General features: G+C 38.5%; 1 protein-coding gene across 2 annotated transcripts in view; it reads right to left on the reverse strand.

The window, feature by feature from the left end:
- The window catches only part of LOC126458143 (tuberin), a 307,774-nt gene that overhangs the window by 43,050 nt on the left and 241,392 nt on the right, over positions 1-23,332 (reverse strand). For both annotated transcript variants that reach the window (XM_050094996.1, XM_050094995.1), the window contains exons 26-27: positions 10,403-10,542; positions 2,107-2,288 (exon numbers count right to left, since the gene is read on the reverse strand). In XM_050094996.1, the coding sequence (XP_049950953.1) occupies positions 2,107-2,288; positions 10,403-10,542 (322 nt within the window). The remainder of the gene's footprint in view (positions 1-2,106; positions 2,289-10,402; positions 10,543-23,332) is intronic.

A 23,332-nucleotide genomic window follows, 5' to 3' on the forward strand; every position in this document is an offset into this window, starting at 1 on the left:
TCCAGAGACTGCCAAAGTGATGCATAATCTAAGGAGGAGTTAAGCAGTGTAGAGCAGCCACCGACTGCGCAGGACAGACACATCAGGTGACAAGCACTTAATTATGAAATGCAGGGTAGTGATGAAGATGTAGAATGGTACTCAACAATTCAAAAGTTATGTAATTTTAACTAGCTTTACTACAATTTCTGGATCATTTTTTTCTATTGTTGGTTTCAGTTTTATATTCAAATCTCGGACACAGTAATGACATGTACACTAGCTAATATTCAGCATGCTACAACATTGTAACCAAAATGACTGCTAAACCAGAAGTGGTTTAATTATTTTGCTAGTTAATAAGGAATGCTGATCTCTCCTTTCAGACCACCTATTATTTTCGTGTCATTCAATACTCATCATTCTGAAACTTGAGTAAAATTCTGTTAGGCACCACTCTTAACACTCAGTATGAACAGCACAGTTAATGCTTTACCATACCCAGACATACAAAAAGTCAAGATTCACCAAAGTACGAGGGTTGCCCAGTAAATAATGCCCCATATTTTTTTTCTCCGAAATAAAAAATATTAGAAATGTGACACTTTAGGTGCGAGTTATTTGAAGTTTCCCGCGTGTGTACGCAAAGTTTAAATTTCCTCCGACAGAGAGCGGTGGTGTAGGAATGTTCTAAAATGGCGTCTGCAAGTGACATCCGTCAGAAACAACGTGCAGTGATTGAATTTCTCGTAGCAGAGGAAGAAACCGTGGGCAATATTCATAAACGCTTGTGCAACGTCTACGGAACATCTGCAGTCGATAGGAGTACTGTTGGTCGCTGGGCACAGAGGGTGAAAGCATCAGAGGGCGGTGCTGCGGAGCTCCAAGATTTGCCGCGGTCGGGAAGGCCTCCCACGGCTGTCACGCCTGACGTGTTGCAGCGGGCTGATGTTATCATTCGACGGGATCGACGCATTACGACTCGACAATTGGCACTGGAGTTGTCAGTAAGCAAAGGAAGTGTGGATGTGATTATCAATCAGCTTGGATACTCAAAAGTGTGTGCAAGATGGGTTCCTCGGTGTCTTACTGTCGATCACAAATCCCAAAGAAAAGACATTTCTTTCGATTTGTTGCGACGCTTTCACGTTGACGGGGAGGCCTTTTTGTCACGGATTGTGACAGGTGATGAAACTTGGGTGCATAATTTTGAGCCCGAAACAAAAAGACAATCGATGGAATGGCGTCATGCTTATTCTCCACAGAAGAAAAAATTCAAAACAGTTCCTTCAGCCGGAAAAGTCATGACGACTGTGTTTTGGGATTGCGAGGGCGTAATTCTCATTGATGTGATGCCAAAAGGCAGTACCATTAATTCAGAGGCTTATGTCAAAACATTAGACAAACTTAAGCAGCGCTTGCGGCGCCTTGGGCGTCATGTTAACCCACAGGATGTTTTGATTCAGCATGATAACGCTCGTCCTCACACAAGTTTGAGGACTTGTGAACACATCGCGAAACTGGGTTGGATAGTGTTACCCCATCCACCCTACAGCCCCGATTTGGCTCCTTCAGACTTTCACTTGTTTGGGCCAATGAAGAATTTCATTCGTGGAAGACGTTTTGCCGATGACGAAGAAGTGATTCACGAAGTGACAACCTGGCTCCGTAGGCAGAGTAAAGATTTTTACCGGCAGGGAATACACGCTCTTGTGTCTCGCTGGAAAAAGGCCGTCGAACTTGAAGGAGATTATGTGGAAAAATAAAGCAAGTAGACAAAACATCAGTCTTTCACATATGTAAATTTGATTGTTGTGGAATAAATACTTCTGGAGAAAAAAAATATGGGGCATTATTTACTGGGCAACCCTCGTAGTAGAAGTGAATATGCCTACTTGCTCTGCAGATGAAGAGATTCAAAAATGTATGCTGGAATAAAAGAAATTAATCAGTTAGTTTAGGAACACAAAATTTTAGTTCTGGTAGGGACTAGAATTCAATAATAGGAAAAATACCTTGTTCCCTCTCATTATCTGTCTTGCTGACACTCTCCTTTAATTACACTGATTTCTTGTAGACTGCAATTATGTACATTCATAAACCTCTTATACTAAAGTTTGTTCTTACCTGGGACTGATTCCTGAGCGTGGTGCCTCTCTTCCTCGTGGTGATGTATCACGCACTGCTGCCATTCCCCAGTTGCTTCGTGGCTTTCTAACTGGTGACATAACTGAAATTGTGTGCACACGATCCCGTTTCAGAGGCGGCAAAGAATCAGGCCTTGATAGTTCCTCCTTTGTGTGTCCTACCTGTGAAACATTGTAATGAAGGATAAAGATATTAAAATTATATCTGTATTCAGACAGCAACATGACATACTTTTTTATAACGCTTAAGAACAGAGAAACAGTGTAGGGATTTACAGATTTTTTGGGGTTACTTCTGATAAGTGAAAAATCTTTTTTATAGACAAGTAGGGGATAGAAATTTCTGATATGCATATGGATTCTAAGTTGACACTATAACCTTATCTCCGATCAGAAAAAGCCTAAATATTACACCAACACTGATGACACTTCTGATAGCTGATTTTATCAGTTAGGTGGAATAGGTTGTTGTTACTCTTCCATGGGACACATATGGAGATAACATGAAACATGCTATACATTTACAATGGTTTTTCCACTGAAGCCAATCTTCTGCACAGGGGAGAGGAGAGCACTTAACATGCCTCCAAGGAGACTTGGAGAATCACTCTCCCAGCAGACAATGGAAATACTACAATCCTACAACAGTTTGAAGCATAGAAACAGAAAATGTAGAGCCTACTAGAGAATGATTCCTACAGAACAGAAAACAGTTCTACCAACCATATGAACAGCAGCTGCACTTCCAAGACTGAAGACCATAAAGAAGGGATGCCAACTTCACCAACATCAATGCACCAATATATGAGAGAGCAAAACACCCGATAGCAATGCTTAGCCCCTTTACTGCCAAATGCAGCACAACATAAGGAATTCAGTGCCTTTTGTGTGGTACACAACCTCTGATAGGCCAAGAATACCAGAATTACCCCCCTCTCCCATTAGATTGTATCTAAGGGACAAACAATCTCATAGGAGAGAACTTTAGTCCATCACTAATGAAATTCTTTGAATTCATTCTCACATCAACCTACTTCCCGTTTGGCAGAAATTACTATAAGCAGACCAATACAACAGCAATGGGCTCCCTGTTATCACCACTGGAAGCCAATATTTTTACGGAGGCATCTGAAAAGAAGTCCTTGAATTAGTGGTCCACAAACTTAAAGTTTCTTCCAAGACATAATAAGTTCATCTCTGGACACATGGGTTACAGCATTTCCTACATTTTTGCACCAAAACAACAGGTTCATGTTGGATGTAGAAGAGAATAACCAATTTACATGGTCTGGGTGATTGATCTGGCTCTTTAACATTAACCAAAATGGCCCTGAAATGATGGCACTGCAAACAGTGGAAGCAAGGGGAAATTATAGCCATCATATTTTCTGAGGGGATACAGCACCACTCAGTATATTGATTTATGACAATGGCATGCTCTTGGGTAAAATGTTCAAGAGGTGAAATAGTCCACCATTCCGATTTCCAGGCAGGGACTAATCAAGATGATGTTATCAGAAAAATTGGCTAGGTAGGTTCGAGAATTTGAAGAGCGAAGTGGACAGGCTGAAACTGTGTGCAGTGGGACTTAATGGAGTCGAGTGGCTTGAAGAACAGGAAGTCTAGTCATAAGAGTACAGGGTTGTCAACACAAAATCAAATAAATGTAATGCAGATCTACTGTGAACAGCACAGTCAATGTCTTATTATAGCCAGATATACACAAAGCCAAGATTCACCACAGTAGTACAAGTGAATACGCCTACTAGTTCGGCAGATGAAGAGATTGTAAAATGTATGCTGGAATAAAAGAAATTAATCAGTTACTTAAGGAAGACAAAATTTTAGGGGTGGTAGGGACTGGAATTCAATAGCAGGAAAAAGAAGAGAAGGGAAAATATATGGAGAACATGGATGTAAAAAAATGAAGAGTTGAAGACAGTGGAAGGTTTAAGATAGATTATATGGTTGTAGTCACAGATTTCAAAACGAGATTTTGAAGAGCAGATGTGGTCTCGGAGTGTATTTTATTGGTTATGATGAGCAGATTGAACCTGGCATAATTTCAGAAAGTTACGTAATAAGGGAGATGGGATCTGAATAAGTTAAAAGAACCAAAGTTGTCAAGAGCTTCAAAAATAAAGTTACTGTTGACTAAAATGGGGAAACGAATGTGATAGGAAGATGAAATAGTGAAGGATGCAGAAGGTCCGAAACACAAGGTCCACCAGAAATCATTGTATAACATATGAGATATTGAATTTAACTGACAACAGGAAAAAAATGCAACAAATTAAGCAGGCTAAAGTGAGGAGAGATATCTAAAAAATGAGACTGATAGAAAGTGGAAAAGCAGGAAACGCTAGATGAAAAATGCAAAACTGTAGGAGCATGCATGACTACAGGAAATAAAAATGCTACATATAGGGTAATTAAAGAAATCTTTTGAGAGAAGAGAAGCAGCAATATGAATATCAATAGACCAAGATGGCAAGCTAGGAGGTGCAAAGTGAAAGAGATATACGAAACACTAAAAAAATGAAACAAAATTGAAGACAATGTTATGGGAAAAAAGAGGTGGTAAATGAAGAGCAAATGGGACAATTATAATGCAAGGAAAGTTTGACAAAGTACTGAAAGACCTAGGTCAAAACAAGGCCAATGGATTGAAACAGTAAATTATTTTCCCTCAGAATTGTTGAGATCTTGGGAGAACATACCATGACAAAACTATTCCAACTGGCATGTAAGATATGAGATAGGAGAAATAGTCACACTTTAAGAAGAATGTAATAATTCAAATTAGGAAGCAGGCAGGAGAGACCTAGGCTTGACTGTAAGCAGAGTCAAGTGGATTTAGGTTGCAATAGTTATGCAGATATGAAGAGGCTTGCACAGGGCAGACTGAAAAGGAAAGCTGCATCAAAACAATCTTTATACTGAAGAAGAAGATGATGATGATGACCACCAACACCAACACCACCACCACCACCACCACCACCACCAACAACAACAACAACAACAACAACAACAACAAACAGAACCAGAAATTTACAACCAAAAGTCTGGAAGTAAACCATCTGATCATAACAATATCGGATTTAACAAAATTTTTCAATTTTGTAGTATTTTTGTAATTTTAATACTATGGGATGAACCATGGACCTTGCTGTCGGTGGGGAGGCTTGCATGCCTCTGCGATACAGATAGCAGTACCATAGGTGCAACCGCAACAGAGGGGGTGTCTGTTTAGAGGCCAGACAAACATGTCATTCTTGAAGAGGGGCAGCAGCCTTTTCAGTAGTAGCAGGGGCAACAGTCTGGATGATTGATTGGTCTAGCATTGTAAAATTAACCAAAAAGGGCCTTTCTGTGCTGATACTGTGAACAGCTGAAAGCAAGGGGAAACAACAGCTGTAATTTCTTCTGAGGGCATGCGGCTTTACTGTATGATTAAATTATGATGGTGTCCTCTTGGGTAAAATATTCCTGAGGTAAAATAGTCCCCCATTTGGATCTACAGGTGGGGACTATTCAGGAGGACATCATTATCATGAGAAACAAAACTGGCGTTCTATGGATTGGAGTGTGGAATGTCAGATCCCTTAATTGGGCAGGAAGGTTAGAAAATTTAAAAAGGGAAATGGATAGATTGAAGTTAGATATAATGGGAATTAGTGAAGTTCGGTGGCATGAGGAACAAGGCTTCTGGGTGAATACAGGGTTATAAATACAAAATCAAATAGGGGTAATGCAGGAGCAGGTTTAATAATGAATAAAAAAACAGGAGTGCGGGTAAGCTACTACAAACAGCACAGTGAATGCATTATGGTAGCCAAGATAGACATGAAGCCCACACCTACCATAGTAGTACAAGTTTATATGCCGACTAGCTATGCAGATGACGAAGAGACTGAAGAAACTTATGATGAGATAAAAGAATTATTCAGGTAGTGAAGGGAGGCGAAAATTTAATAGTCATGGGGGACTGGAATTTGATAGTAGAAAAGGGAAGAGAAGAATAAGCATAGGTGAATATGGAATGGGAGTAAGGAATGAAAGAGGAAGCCGTCTGGTAGAATTTTGCACTTAATCATAGCTAACACTTGATTTAAGAATCACAAAAGGTTTTATACATGGAGGAAACCTGAAGACACTGGAAGGTTTCAGATAGATTATATAATGGTAAGACAGAGATTTAGGAACCAAGTTTTAAATGTAAGACATTTCCAGAGGCAGATGTGAACCCTGACCACATGTATTGACTATGAACTGTAGATCAAAACTGAAGAAACTGAAAAAAAGTAGGAATTTAAGGAGATGGGACCTGGATAAACTGAAAGAACCAAAGGTTGTAGAGAGTTTCAGAGAGCAATAGGGAATGACTGACGAGAATGGCAGAAAGAAATACAGAATAAGCAGAATGAGTAGCTTTGAGAGATGAAATAGTAAAGGCAGCAGAGGATCAAGTAGGTGAAAAGATGAGGGCTAGAAGAAATCCTTGGGGACCAGAAGAGATATGGAATTTAATTGATGAAAGGAGAAAATATAAAAATGCAGTAAATGAAGTAGGTAAAAAGGAATACAAACGTCTCAAAAATGAAATTGACAGGAAGTGCAAAACTGCTAAGTAGGGATGGCTAGAGGACAAATGAAAGGATGCAGAGGCATATATCACTAGGGGTAAGATAGATACTGCCTACAAAAAATTAGAGAGACCTTTGGAGAAAAGAGAACCACTTGTATCAGTACCAAGAGCTCAGGTGGAAAACCGGTCCTAAGCAAATAAGTGAAAGCAGAAAGGTGGAAGGAGTATATATATAGAGGACCTATACAATGGTGATGTACTTGAAGGCAATATTGTGGAAATGGAAGAGGATGTAGATGAAGATGAAATGGGAGATACGATACTGCGTGAAGAATTTGAAAGAGCACTGAAATGGCTAAGTTGAAACAAGGCCCCAGGAGTAGACAACATTCCATGAGGATGACTGATAGCCTTGGGAAAGCTAGCCATGACAAAACTCTACCATCTGGTAAGTAAGGTGTATGAGACAGGCAAAATAACCTCAGACATCAAGAAGAATATAATAATTCAAATCACAAGGAAAGCAGGTGTTGATAGGTGTGAAAATTACTGAACTATCAGTTTAATAAGTCATGGAAGCAAAATACTAACACAAATTCTTTACAGACGAATGGAAAAACCAGTAGAAGCTGACCTTGGGGAAGATCGGTTTGGATTCCATAGAAATGTTGGAAAACATGAGGGAACAGTGACCCTATGATTTATCTTAAAAGATAGATTAAGGAAAGGCAAACCTGCATTTTTAGGATTTGAAGACTTAGAGAAATCTTTTGACAATGTTGACTGGAATACTCTCTTTCAAATTCTCAAGATGGTGAGGGTCAAATACAGGAAACGAAAGGCTATTTCCATTTTGCACAGAAAGCAAATGGCAGATATAAGAGTCACGGGGCACAAAAGGGAAGCAGTTGTTGGGATGGGAGTGAGACAGGGTTGTAGCCTAGCCCCGATGTTATTCAACCTGTATACTGAGTAAGCAGTAAAGCAAACAAAAGAAAAATTTGGAGTAGGAATTAAAATACGTGGAGAAGAAATAAAAACTCTGAGGTTTGCCAATGACATTATAATTCTGTCAGAGACAGCAAAGCACCTGGAAGAGCAGTTGAACGGAAAGGAGGATGTAAGATGAACAGCAACAAAAGCAAAGCAAGGATAATGGAATGTAGTAGAATTAAATCAGGTGATGCTGAGGGAATTAGATTAGGAAATGAGACACTTAAAGTAGTAAGGGAGTTTTGCTATCTGGGAAGCAGAATAAATGAGGATTGTCGAAGTAGAGAGGGTATAAAATGTAGACTGGCTATGGCAAGGAAAGCATTTCTGAAGAAGAGAAATTTGTTTATACCGAGTTTAGCTTTAAGCCTCAGCAAGTCTTTCCTGAAAGTATTTGTATGGAATGTACCCATGTATGGAAGTGAAATGTGGACAATAAATAGTTTAGATAAAAAGAGAACAGAAGCTTTCAAAATGTGGTGCTAAAGAAGAATGTGAAGATTACATGGATAGATCACGTAAATAATGAGGAGATACTGAGTAGAATTGGGGAGAAGAGGAATTTGTGGCACAACTTGACTAGAAGAAGGGATCAGTTGGAGGGACAAGTTTGAGGCATTGAGGGATCACCAATTTTGTACTGGAGGGCAGTGTGGAGGGTAAAAATCATAGAGGGAGACCAAGAGATGAATACACTAAGCAGATTCAGAAGGATGTAGGTGGCAGTAGGTACTTGGAGATGACGAAGCTTGGACAGGATAGAGTAGCATGGAGAGCTGCATCAAACCAGTCTCTGGACTGAAGACCACACCACCATGATTGAGATAAAACAGCAGGGTGGAATTAAATGTTGTTGTGGAATATTGTATCTAATATTTCAGAACTTCTTACCATACAACTAATTAAAGAAATAGATGTATTCTTAATAGTGTTTATGCCCCTCAAGCGGTTCATGGGGTTCGTTCTTCCATATTTCTGTGAATGGATCAGCTATCTGACACATAAAGTAAGTTTATTATGAAAATGATAAATTGATACTCACCATATAGTGAAGATGTTGAGTCACAAGCAGGCACAACAAAGAGACTACTGAACAAGTAGCTTTCAGCCAGAGGGCCTTCTTCTGAATTACACACACAAACACACACACACACACACACACAAACACACACACACACACACACAGTCCCTGGCTGCCAAGGCCAGACTCCGAGTAACTGCACATGATTGGAGAAGCAATTCAGATGGTGGGGATAAGGAGGGAGGCTGGGGCAGGGGTGGGGGGAGTAAAGTGCTGCTTGCAGCAGCATACAGGGACAAGGTGGAGAAAGGGTAGGACAGCTAGGTGCAGTCGGGAAGTTAAATTGAGGGCATAGGAAGGGGGGGGGGGGGAGGTAAAAAGTCTGTGGGTGCACTTTTTGTTGTGCCTGTCTGTGTGCATCAACATCTCTGCTACATAATAATTAGCAATTATCCTTTTCATAATATTGTCATTATTCCATCCTGGATTTCCTATTATACAAAATAAGTTAATAAATATATTACAGGAGGAGAACATAAAAGCAAGATTGGATTTACTGGAAATGTGTTGACCCATCAGTTGTTGTCTAGATTCATTGCACACCAATGCAAAAACACTTAAAAAAAAAATGACAAGGTTATAACATTCTTCGTAGACTTGGTAACTGCAATATAAATAAATAAATAAATGTAGCTGGCATTGATTTTATCAAGTGAGCTAGGAGGTAAAGGAATTACTTTTGACTACAATAGTTGATTGATTAAAAAACAACTCTGTTTAGTACCACTGGTTATCTAACCAATGCTAGCTGGCAGCCAAATTCACAAGTTCTAATTCAAAGCATCCATCACAATTCGTAAATAAATGATCAGACTGTTAAGTCCACAATGTACATCAACATATTTCCCTATAAAAGCTTTGAAGTTCTTCTATGACCTCATGTACAGAATAATTACACATCACGGAGTGAAATGGACTTATGAAACAATTTAAGTCCCAACGCTTGCTGCATAGGTTTCAAGTTAAACACCAACTTCATAATCTCATGTCGTGAAGAAGACAGAGCTCCTCATAAGACACCAGTCCCCCCACCCCCCACCTCCACCCCTCCCGTTCCTAGAAGCATTTTGAAGTGATCCAGTATGCCACCATTTTTCAATCAATTCCTGAATGGTGCTCTTTGCTGGCACAGTACGTCCTGAAAATTTCTCCTGATACAAATTCTTTGTTTTCAGAAAAGAGCCAGTGTGAATGAATGCTTCAACAATGACAACATGCTCAGATAACAAATATGGCACACACTCGCACTAAGACGGATTCATACAATGAGGCCTTTTTCTCAACTGGTTTCAAAAAGTTTTACTGGCTGTGGCTGCAGTTGCCTTATACAACAACCAAGATCTGCACAGTTCAGTATGTCTGAGGAAATGGTTAGTTCATCTGTGATTATTTAGATGGCGATGCTCATTTTCTATTATTATTGACACACTGGAACATTATCGTTGCATATAACAGGCCAGTTTTATGTGCTGCACCCTGTAGAAGTTTTCTATAGTGAAAATCTTGCACGAAAGACCTCAATTTTCCTAAACTGTTGTACTCAGCAAGTAAATTATGATAATTCACTCCAACTTGATAACAACAACAAGTCAGTTATTATAATAATCTGCATACCTTTTCAACAGCAGTATGTGGTAACTGTGGTGACATTGGTACTACTGTCTGTGATCGTCCTGGCTTGCCAATGGTATCAACTGTCAGTGGCTGCCGTTGCTCCTGAGCAACCTTTGAAGTGTCTATAACAGATGCTTGTACTGGAATCAGAGAAGAGGACAGTAATAAATTCATTATGAAGACCATATTAATGTCATACCTATTATTAATGTACATCATCATCATCATCATCATCATCATCATCATCTTCATCATCATGCGTCACATGTCACCTGACACAATTACAGTTATCCTTTTGTTGTTTTCTGCAGTCTCATTGCATGATAAAATATTTTGCTAAATATACGTGAAAAGTAAAAATAATCTGGAACACGTTTAGCAGTATCACCTTTACATGTTTCTTATTTTTTTAAGTTTAAAAACTGTAATTGTAAACACATAACAGACATTTATCAGAAACATTGTCACAGAAGGTAAGGCTACAGTGCTTTGCGAAAAGGAATATATCACTTGTACAGCTATTAGAATGAAGAAGAAAAACCACCACAAACTTGAGCTTAGAAACACATAGAAAAAAAATTGCACTTTGTAACAAAAATCACAGAAGAATGAAAATTAGTAGAGAAAGCAGCATTGATAGATAAGACCGATAAAGATGGACTGATAAAACACACTTTATAAACAAGCAAAATGGGAACCACTACTACCAGCTGTGACCACACATCTGCCAATAATTAATTTTTGCTTTTCCTACTCATTTTTCAACTTTCATGTAGTTGTTTCCATAGTTCTATTATTTAAGAAGTCTTTGAGCCACTAACATGTCCTTTTACACACACACTGAAGCACAAAGAAACTGGTATAGGCATATGTATTCAATACAAAAACATGTAAACAGCCAAATACGGTGCTGTGGTCGGAAACATGGGACCCATAACGCGTGTGGCAGATATGGCACACCAAACACCAATCTTCTCATCATGCAGGGGTACCTGGCGGTTTGTGTGTGGGTTTTCTATCCAGCAATATCGGTTTGTTTTGGGAATTTATGTACCTGGACAGTTGGAACCACACCTTGTCACTCATGATGAGTCTTAGTGGCTCCAAGATACAATTGGCAACATTTCTCAACAGCCATGAACAGAAATGCACTCTCGCCTGCAGATCAGGCTCCTTCAGTTCTTGAAAAACACTTATCCAGTCAGTTTTAACTTCAGTCCCCTTAAAACACATCTGCCACTCCTCTCACTTGCATGCACATGTTGCCTCAGTCTCTTGGTTGACTTAAAAGGACTTCTTGTCATTATCTCTCACACCTGCCTCTTTAATTCAGGTGTGCAGACAGGTGGTGGTCTGTTCCTGGAAGCATTTTGAAGCGATCCTTTATGCTGCCATTTTCCAATCAATTCCTGAACGGTGCTCTTTGCTGGCACAGTAAGTCCTGAAAATTTCTCCTGAAACAAATTCTTTGTTTTCAGAAAAGAGCCAGTTGAATGAATGCTTCAACAATGGCAACATGCTCAGATAACAAATATGGCACATATATATAAGACGACAAGTGCCTGGCACAGTTGATAGATTGGTTACTGCTGCTGCAATGGTAGGTTATCAACAATTAAGTGGGTTAGAAAGTGGTGTTATAATCAGTGCACGAGTGATGGGGGATAGCATCTCTGTGGTAATGATGATATGACCATTTCACGAGTGTACTGTGAACATCAGTAATTTGGTAAACCATCAAATCTCCAACATTGCTGAGCCGGAAAAACATCCTGCACGAACGGGAGCAACGACTACTGAAGAGAACCATTCAATGTGACAGAACTGCAACCCATCCACAAATTGCTGCAGATTTCAATGCTGGGCCATCAACAAGTGTCAGCGTGCGAACCATTCAACGAAGCACCATGTACCCTTGATGACAGTATGACACAAAGCTTTATGCCTCGCATGGGCTCCTCAACACTGACATTGGACTGTTGATGACTGGGAACATGTTGCCTGGTTGGACGAGTCTCGTTTCAAATTGTAACTAGTGGATGGACGTGTATGGGTATGGAGAAAACCTCATGAATCCATGGTTCCTGCATGTCAGCAGGAGACTGTTCAAGCTGGTGGAGGCCCCGTAATGGTGTGGGACAAGTGCAGTTGGAGTGATATGGGACCCCTGATACATCTAGATATGCCCCTGACAGGTGACACATATGTAAGCAAGCTGACTGATCACCTGCATCCATTCATGTCCATTGTGCATTCCTACAGATTTGCAACAGCCCACACATCCAAAATTGCTGCAGAGTGGCTCCAGGAACATTCTTTTGAGTTTAAACACTTGCTTTGGCCAGCAAACTCCCAAGACATGAACATTATTGTGTGTATCTGGGATGGCTTGCAACGTACTGTTCAGGAGAGATCTTCAACCTCTCATACTCTTAAGGATTTATGGACAGTCCTGCAAGATTAATGGTGTCAATTCCATCCAGCACTGCCTCAGACATTAGTTGTGTCCACGACATGTCATGTTGTGGCACTTCTGCATGCTCATGGGGGCCATACATGTTATTAGGCAGGTGTATCAGTTTCTTTGGCTCTTCAGTGTATTTGTACACACATTTCACCTGTATCTGTACCAAATTTTGTCCTGCAGTTTTGATTTCATGCAGCTTAATCTCTATGACATATCTTCTGAACAATGTGTCATACAGTGACATAATTTTGCTGGTACATTCAGTGATATACCTTTATACTGTCAGCTAAATGTACTGTGAATAGAGCTGGTAGTAAAGACATAAAAATTAAAATTTCATGTATAATGCGGCAATTTTTCACACATTTCAGTTTTTATAACATCATGTCTTCTTAACTGTGTGTCATGCAATGATATAATTTTGCAGGTATATTCAGTGATATATGAGAATACTGTCTGCAAAATGTGTTGTGAATACAGTTAGTAATAAAAGCATAATAAATTAAAATGTTATGTCTGACATGGCAGTTTATTTGAAGGAACAGCACAAATGTAGCAAGAATAAACTTTCTTCCTTTCATCATTTAGTGGGGGTTGTCAGAGAGAATAAGTTTCATAAAAGTTTGAAATTGTGTGTCAAGTTTGTTGCAAGTCACTAAGTGCTCTCATTCTCCAATGGCAACCCATGGTATGGTGCCACACCACCTCTCATCCAAAGAAAATGTTCAAAGCCGCACCCTCAACCGGTAAAGTCATGGCGACAGTCTTCTGGGACTCTAAAGGAGTTATTCTGTTTGATGCAACCATCAAGTCTGAATTTTATTGTGTTACCCTCAAGAAATGGAAGAAACGATTAAGGCACCTTCATTGCCACAAAAATGCAATCTAAATCCTCCTCCTCCATGACAATGTAAGGCCTCACACAAGTATGCACACCCAAGAGGAGTTCATAAAACTTCATTTGACACTTCTTCCTAACTCACCCTACAACCCTGATCTTGCATTTTCCTACTTCCATGTTTGGCTCAACGGAGGATGTATTCCATGGGAAGCAGTAAACGGATGATGGGGAGGTTATTGATTCAGCGAGACACTAGCTCCTATATCAACTAGTAGAGTGTTTCATGTGGGCATACAGACTCTCCCTGTAAAGTGGCATAAAGCTGTTGCATTCAATGGAGACTATGTTGAAAGACATGGTTTTGTAGCCAAAAGAGTGAGGAATAATGAGGCTTACTGGAACCCTGAATAAAACCAATCTGTATTTAGAAAAAAAAAAAATGTGTTTCATTACTTACTGAATGCCCCTCATATGTATGTACATTCATTTTTATAATATGTATGGATATGTCATTTCAGGAATTGTAATATGTTCACAAGCTAGTTTTTAAATAGCTGATCTCAACCAAGAAACTCCAACCTGCAGCTAGCAATCACACCTATAAGATAAACGTAACAAGTCTGCTGGAATCTGCAGTTAGTGATCACAGTGTTAACTTTACTGCAGGAGTTCGTGGCTAAAAATTATTGTGTTAAAGCCTATACAGCAAGTACATCTCAGTGAAAGACTGCCTTCTGTGTTGGCATCATCTACATATGGGCAATTCCATAGTTACGGGTGTTACACGTACACACCTTAAAATCAGGAAAAATAATGTAAGGAAAAATATTTATTGAATTTAATATTGAAAACTTTTAAGGTTTGCATTATATTTCATGTGACAAATGTTGATACTGGAATTGTTTTATTATTCTCCTGGTTATTAATCAAAGAAGTAGTGTTACGGGTGTTACCAAAAGTAGACCTGGCCCCTGTTATGAGTTAGGGAATTCTCTAATTTCTGCAAACTTGATGAAGCTTTTATTCTTGTAAAACAACTGTTAAGAGGTATTGCCCCAAATTTTATTTTGAAATATAAATTTTTATTTTTTTGGACATCGTAACTCAGTATATATATTTTTTTTTCTGTTACGGGTGTTACATTAAATGTTACGGGTGTTACATAGATGCATCAGATTTGATTCTTAAAGGAATAAATCTACCTCTTACAACTGCATCAAAATAAAAGAAGTACTGTAGTTTATTTGGAATAAAAGTACGTACTTAAGAAAACATATTTGAAGGATAAAGCTATTTATCACACAAAAAATTTTGTTACAATTTTATAGTACAACTAGGCCAAGATATCATTACTTACTTTTACCTAATTTTGTAGGCCTAATAAATTTATGACAAAAATGTTTTCTTATTATTGATAGGTTTAAAATCTTCATTTAATAATCTTTTTCAGCAACATCCAACTCAAAATTGAACTCAGTACGAACGGTTACCTTGTTGTTTGATTTCTGGTGTTACCTTAGATAGTACTTGACTGAATTTCACAAAACAAACATCAGTTTCATCTAGTTTAAAAAGTGTTTTACTTTTTCCTACGGACTTCAGAAACATTATTTTCACATCCTCCTCTTCATCAACCTCACTCTGGCAGATTCCCAAGTAACAGTATTGAATTTTGGATAGGGTTGGCTTCTTTTTATCACTTGCAATGTCAACCAAGACAAATAACCCAAATTTTAATCAGACTTTTCAATTTTATCAGTTAGGCTTAACTCACAAGCATTTCCAATATTGTCTTGTGATTCAGATAGTGAAGCAGTCTCCTGATCAGAATCATCAGAACTGCACACTTCATAGAAGTTTATGCATATTTTTGCATGTAATGTTTTCACTTTGGCCTCCTCAGTAATAAATACTGACACCCTTGTCATTAATGACTCTGCTGTTTTTGAAACCAGCAAATCAGTTGTGTTACAAGGCCAAAAGTGATGTCAGCCCTGGATTTGAGGAATCGCTTGTAAATTTTTCCACGTTTCATCCAAAATAGGAATGTTATGCTCCTATCTTATCAACCCATAGTAACTTAAATTTAGAAAAATTCTTCAGAGTGTAGTCATAAAACTCAATTGTGTTGTTAATAATAATTTTCCTAGATCTAACAGCATGTCCACATGCTCCTCTTCAGTGCACCTCCAATGCCATCCATGGCTCCTTTACCATGTGAACTGGCAAAAAAATTCCACTCAACTGTCAATCCAAAGTCTCTCTCAAAATAACATAGATTGGACAAAGTATATTTATTTTTGAACTGCCCAGCACAGTACATTGTTAAACATAGGCTCTTATGAATGACTAGAATTTGCCTCAATAAGCAGTTTACTGGGCCTATATAAAATTTAAAACTGAGGTTATAAATATTGTTGTTCTTGGAAAAGTTAGAATGGAAAACATAAACTATATGTAAAGAATTTTGGGCTTAATTAAATTTTTAGGAGAACATCAGTTGAGTCAGGTTAATGCTCTAATTAACTTTTATAATGTAGGTGTAGTGCTTAAAAAATGTATGCAGAGGAATAAAAATTTTAGTTTTCATGCTTAAAACTGTTTTCATATGTAATAAACATAGTTCAAAAACTTTTTTCATTCATAATAATACCCTTTGGTTATAATTTAAATGTAGGGCCTAGGCCTACTAAAGATGAAGGTGGCATTAAACCTTCCAATTCAAGTTACGGTTGTTACGCCTGTGTTAAGTAACACCCGAAACGAAAATTAGTAACACCCGTAACAGCTCTAAGAGTGTTAAATAAGATTTCAAAATGCCATGTAATGGTATGATATTGTAAAACATGTGCATAACCTTACTTTTACAAAAAGGTATTGTACAGAACAAATTTACTAGATTACAAATTAAACTTTTGTATCTTTTTTGTTACGGGTGTTACAAGCTGCATATATATTATAAAACTAACAAAATAAAGAAATGCAATTAGCTTACTTCAACAAAACAAATTATTATGAGCTATAACAATGTTGACTTCAATATTCTTTGCAATAATAGAACAATCAGCCATAGATAACACAACTAATATTCATCTGGAAATAGCATAAAACATACCTCTCTGTGGTGTCATAGAGTAGTGCACTTTAAACACTTAGTGAAGGTAGAAATTTATTTTTTTCATATTCATGATTATTTTGCAATGAACAAATGTACTTTTAACTTGGCATTTTTAAGGTTATATTTTTAATATTGTCATTTTAATTTTTTTTGCACAAAGTCTCTATAACATGGAATGACCCATATGTAGACGTAGCAGCTTATGACTCATATAATGTCTTAATATCATACAGTGACTTGTACTCTATGTAATGTAACTCTGAGTCAACTGAAAGTGATACTGACTCTGGTTGTGTATTGTGTGAATATTGTGGGCATTAATTTATCTGTGCATTTCATCAGGAGGTTTATTGTACTGATCACTTTCATAAAATGAAGCCATTATTGTAATGTGATTGTTGTCTCAGAATGCAATAGTGATTGTGTCCTGTGATTATTCTGTGCCTGGCATACAAATGAGTAGCAAGGTTAAGTGCTTGCCTGTGAACATTTTATGTGAACTGGGACTGGTCATCGTACAGTCCGAAGTGACAGTGTGGGAATAGCTGTATTAAACAGAAGACCCAAGTACAAAAATGACAGACAATTTGGAATATTGGAAAAGCTCCATATTGCAACTTGGAATGTGAGAAGTCTGCTCTTAAAAGACACAGGGCTATGTAAAGAACTGAAGCAAAGGAGCATTAATACTGCAACTCTTTCAGAAACAAAGAAAAAGCTGAGAGGACCTGCAGATTTAGATAGATACCTAATGATCTACAGTGGTGCAGGACGTGACAGAAAAGCAAGTAGTGGTGTGGCTATATTAGAATATAATAAATGAAATCTAAAAATCAAAGATTATTTTTATATAAATGGCAATCATAACATCAATATTCAAAACAGATGAAGGTCATCTAAAAGTGACAGATGTATGCTCCTGAAGATGAAAAAAAAGATAGACTGAAGCTTTTTATGAAACCCTAAAAAGAGAAGTAGGTAAACACAACAAAATGTATCACCTGTTAATCTGTGGATATTTAAATTCCAGAACAGGTAATAACCCAGTGCCTCTAACGGTTGAAACATTTGGTGAACAACACATAGGTGATAATCGACATTATCTTGTACATTTTGCCTCAAGCAATAGAGTCTACATTAATGCAAGAGAGACATAGATTAATACACCTGGAACATGAAGGAACAGAGATCAATAATAGATTATGTGATGGTGAACAGTAAAATATGCAAGTAAGTTCACGATGTTCATGGTTTCAGAGGTAGGGACAGTTACTCAGACCACTATCCTACTAGCAGCAAAAATGGCTATGCTCATTAGATGGAAGAAGATAAAAAAGGCTCAGACGAAAAGGCACAATGGTTTTAAAGTCTACCTATTACAGGATGAGAGCATAAGACATCTATACCAAAACAGACAATCTTTGTCTAGACTACTCAGACATAAGCGATAGTTTAGAAACTGACAGGCAAAATATAAAGCTATGTACTGAACAGGTCGCAAATGAGTCATTAGGAAAAAGGAGTAAGAAAAGAAGAAGGGACTTTGAATATAGACTGAAAATATCGCAGAAAGAGCTGAGGAAAAGGAATGAGCATATCAGATATATTTACATGTGAAAACATAATCCACGAAACAAGAATATAACGAGAAAAGAAAGAGAGTAAAAACCATTGTTAGGAAAACAGATGAAGAATCGAGATATAACTTTGTGAGCAGAATTGAACATGACATCTATGGAAGACAGTCCATAGCTTACAAGGTGATAAAGCATTTAAATAAAACAAAGAGAGAGTTAACAAACCTAAATATAACACCAGAATATAAATGGACTGCACATTACAAACAGCTCTGGTGTAATGATAGCCAAGCGTTAGAGGAGGAGGACCGCCCCCTCCCCGAAATGGATATACCATATGACGGCAATCTCTTAACAATCAAAGATCTAAACGGGCCCCGAATAAAACATAAAACTGGAAATCATCAGGCACCAATGGCATAAACACAAAATTATTTAAATACAGGGCATTATTCTTAAAGCTTAGACTACTTTATTAATACAATACATATCGGTAAAGTCTGGAGGGCAGCATGGAGGGTAAAAATCGAAGAGGGAGACCAAGAGATGAATACACTAAACAGATTCAGAAGGCTGTAGGTTGCAGTAAGTACTGGGAGATGAAGCTTGCACAGGATAGAGTAGCATGGAGAGCTGCATCAAACCAGTCTCAGGACTGAAGACCACAACAACAACATTGGTAAAGACGCTAAATCCCAAAACTATGGACAGTTGCAGATGTCATATCAGTTCTAAAAAAAGGTAAAAAAAAATAATAAATGCAATAATTATCATACTATATCAATAGCAGACAGTGTATAACATTACGCCAAGATGTCTAGAAATGTCTAGAAATGTCTACAAATCACTGACAGAAATCTGTTATCTTGAAGAACAAAATGGTTTCAGGAAAGTGACATGCCGTACTGATATGTTTTCATACTTAGACAAATTATAGGAAAACAAAGAGAGTTCAATAAGGAACCACACACTGCATTTATAGACTAAGAGAAAAGTTTCAACCATGCAGACAGGAAAATATTACACAAGAAAGGATATCCTCAGCAAATAACAAAGGTGATAGAATTGAAACATGGAAACAACGAATTAATTCGGGCTTGAGACTATCACATGAATTTTTTTAATACTGTGCTTTTTTGCAGGTGATCTTGCAGTTATACAGGATAGAGATACATCACTACCGAGATCCATCTACAGGCTGAACCAAATGTTTAAAGAATATAATATAAAAATACCGATTCCAAAAACAAAAGTGATGGCTTTCAAAGGGACAAAGCTGTTGAGAACTAAGATCATAATAGGACACAAAACAATGGAACGAGTTAGTCACTTCAGTTACCTGGGAAGTATTATAAGCTAGCAGAATGAACTGAACATTGACAACAAACTGCAGAAATATCAGATGATATTAAATTCTGAAGCACTGTCAACATAAAAACGTGTAAAAGCAACTAGAGACTAACATAATCATGTTGTTGTTGTTGTCGTTGTCCTCAGTCCTGAGACTGGTTTGATGCAGCTCTCCATGCTACTCTATCCTGAGCGAGCTTCTTCATCTCCCAGTGCTTATTGCAACCTATATCCTTCTGAATCTGCTTAGTGTATTCATCTCTTGGTCTCCCTCTACGATTTTTACCCTCCACACTGCCCTCCAATGCTAAATTTGTGATCCCTTGATGCCTCAGAACATGTCCTACCAACCGGTCCCTTCTTCTTGTCAAGTTGTGCCACAAACTCCTCTTCTCTCCAATTCTATTCAATACCTCCTCATTAGTTATGTGATCTACCAATCTAATCTTCAGCATTCTTCTGTACGAAAGCTTCTATTCTCTTGTCCAAACTATTTATCATCCATGTTTCACTTCCATACATGGCTACACTCCATACAAATACTTTCAGAAACGACTTCCTGACACTTAAATCTATGCTCGATGTTAACAAATTTCTCTTCTTCAGAAACGCTTTCCTTGCCATTGCCAGTCTACATTTTATATCCTCTCTACTTCGACCATCATCAGTTATTTTGCTCCACAAATAGCAAAACTCCCTTACTACTTTAAGTGTCTCATTTCCTAATCTAATTCCCTCAGCATCACCCGACTTAATTCGACTACATTCCATTATCCTTGTTTTGCTTTTGTTGATGTTCATCTTATATCCTCTTTTCAAGACACTGTCCATTCCGTTCAACTGCTCTTCCAAGTCCTTTGCTGTCTCTGACGCAATTACAATGTCATCGGTGAACCTCAACGTTTTTATTTCTTCTCCATGGACTTTAATACCTACTCCGAATTTTTCTTTTGTTTCCTTTACTGCTTGCTCAATATACAGATTGAATAACATCGGGGACAGGCTACAACCCTCTCTCACTCCCTTCCCAACCGCTGCTTCCCTTTCATGCCCCTCGACTCTTATAACTGCCATGTACAAATTGATAATAGCCTTTCGCTCCCTGTATTTTACCCCTGCCACCTTTAGAATTTGAAAGAGAGTATTCCACTCAACATTGTCAAAAGCTTTCTCTAAGTCTACAAATGCTAGAAATGTAGGTTTGCCTTTCCTTAATCTATTTTCTAAGATAAGCCGTAGGGTCAGTATTGCCTCACGTGTTCCAACATTTCTGTGGAATCCAAACTGATCTTCGCCGAGGTCGGCTTCTACCAGTTTTTCCATTCATCTGTAAAGAATTCGCGTTAGTATTTTGCAGCAGTGACTTATCAAACTGATAGTTCGGTAATTTTCACATCTGTCAACACCTGCTTTCTTTGGGATTGGAATTATTATATTCTTCTTGAAGTCTGAGGGTATTTCACCTGTCTCATACATCTCGCTCACCAGATGGTAGAGTTTTGTCAGGACTGGCTCTCCCAAGGCCATCAGTAGTTCCAATGGAATGTTGTCTACTCCCAGGGCCTTGTTTCGACTCAGATCTTTCAGTGCTCTGTCAAACTCTTCACGCAGTATCGTATCTCCCATTTCATCTTCATCTACATCCTCTTCCATTTCTATAATAATGTCCTCAAGTACATCGCCCTTGTATAGACCCTCTATATACTCCTTCCACCTTTCTGCTTTCCCTTCTTTGCTTACAACTGGGTTTCCATCTGAGCTCTTGATATTCATACAAGTGGCTCTCTTTTCTCCAAAGGACTCTTTAATTTTCCTGTAGGCAATATCTATCTTACTCCTTAGTGAGATAAGCCTCTACATCCTTACATTTGTCCTCTAGCCATCCCTGCTTAGCCATTTTGCACTTCCTGTCGATCTCATTTTTGAGACGTTTGTATTCCCTTTTGCCTGCTTCATTTTCTGCGTTTTTAAATTTTCTCCTTTCATCAATTAAATTCAATATTCCTTGTGTTACCCAAGGATTTCTACTATCCCTTGTCTTTTTACCTACTTGATCCTCTGCTGCCTTCACTACTTCATCCCTCAAAGCTACCCATTCTTCTTCTACTGTATTTCTTTCCCCCATTCCTGTCAATTGTTCCCTTATACTCTCCCCAAAACTCTGTGCAATGTCTGGTTTAGTCAGTTTATCCAGGTCCCATCTCCTTAAATTCCCACCTTTTTGCAGTTTCTTCAGTTTTAATCTACAGTTCATAACCAATAGATTGTGGTCAGAGTCCACATCTGCCCCTGGAAATGTCTCACAATTTAAAACCTGGTTCCTAAATCTCTGTCTTACCATTATATAATCTATCTGATACCTTCTAGTATCTCCAGGATTCTTCCATGTATACAACCTTCTTTTATGATTCTTGAACCAAGTGTTAGCTATGATTAAGTTATGCTCTGTGCAAAATTCTACCAGACAGCTTCCTCTTTCATTTCTCTCCCCCAATCCATATTCATCCACTATGTTTCCTTCTCTCCCTTTTCCTACTCTCGAATTCCAGTCACGCATGGCTATTAAATTTTCATCTCCCTTCACTACCTGAAAAATCTCTTTTTATCTCATCATACATTTCTTCAATTTCTTCATCATCTGCAGAGCTAGTTGGCATATAAAATTGTACTACTGTAGTAGGCATGGGCTTCGTGTCTATCTTGGCCAGAATAATGCGTTCACTATGCTGTTGGTAGTAGCTTACCCACACTCCTATTTTTTTATTAATTATTAAACCTACTCCTGCATTACCCCTATTTGATTTTGTGTTTATAACCCTGTATTCACCTGACCAAAAGTCTTGTTCTTCCTGCCACCGAACTTCACTAATTCCCACTATATCTAACTTCAACCTATCCATTTCCCTTTTTAAATTTTCTAACCTACCTGCCCAATTAAGGGATCTGACATTCCAAGCTCCGATCCGTAGAATGCCAGTTTTCTTTCTCCTGATAACGACGCCCTCTTGAGTAGTCCCCGCCCGGAGATCCGAATGGGGGACTATTTTACCTCCGAAATATTTTACCCAAGAGGACGCCATCATCATTTAACCACATAGTAAAGCTGCATGCCCTCGGGAAAAATTACGGCCGTAGTTTCCCCTTGCTTTCAGCCGTTCGCAGTACCAGAACAGCAAGGCCGTTTCGGTTAGTGTTGCAAGGCCAGATCAGTCAATCATCCAGACTGTTGCCCCTGCAACTACTGAAAAGGCAGCTGCCCCTCTTCAGGAACCACATGTTTGTCTGGCCTCTCAACAGATACCCCTCCATTGTGGTTGCACCTACGGTAGGGCCATCTGTATCACTGAGGCACGCAAGCAAAATTTCTCGGCCTCTACTATGGAGTGGAGAACTGTAGGGTACGCCTTGACATGTCAGGTGTGAACTACATGCAGGAAATGGCTATTAGGGTACCTGTGGCATGCACATGTGAATTTTTTTTTTTTAGGTTAAGGAACCCCCCCCCCCCCCCCCCCCCCTCCCTTCCCCTATCCCAGAAATCAGTGATGAAATGCATGCTGAAATCAAAGATAGGTCA

The sequence above is a fragment of the Schistocerca serialis genome, chromosome 2, assembly GCF_023864345.2.
Source record: "Schistocerca serialis cubense isolate TAMUIC-IGC-003099 chromosome 2, iqSchSeri2.2, whole genome shotgun sequence".
NCBI lineage: Eukaryota > Metazoa > Arthropoda > Insecta > Orthoptera > Acrididae > Schistocerca > Schistocerca serialis.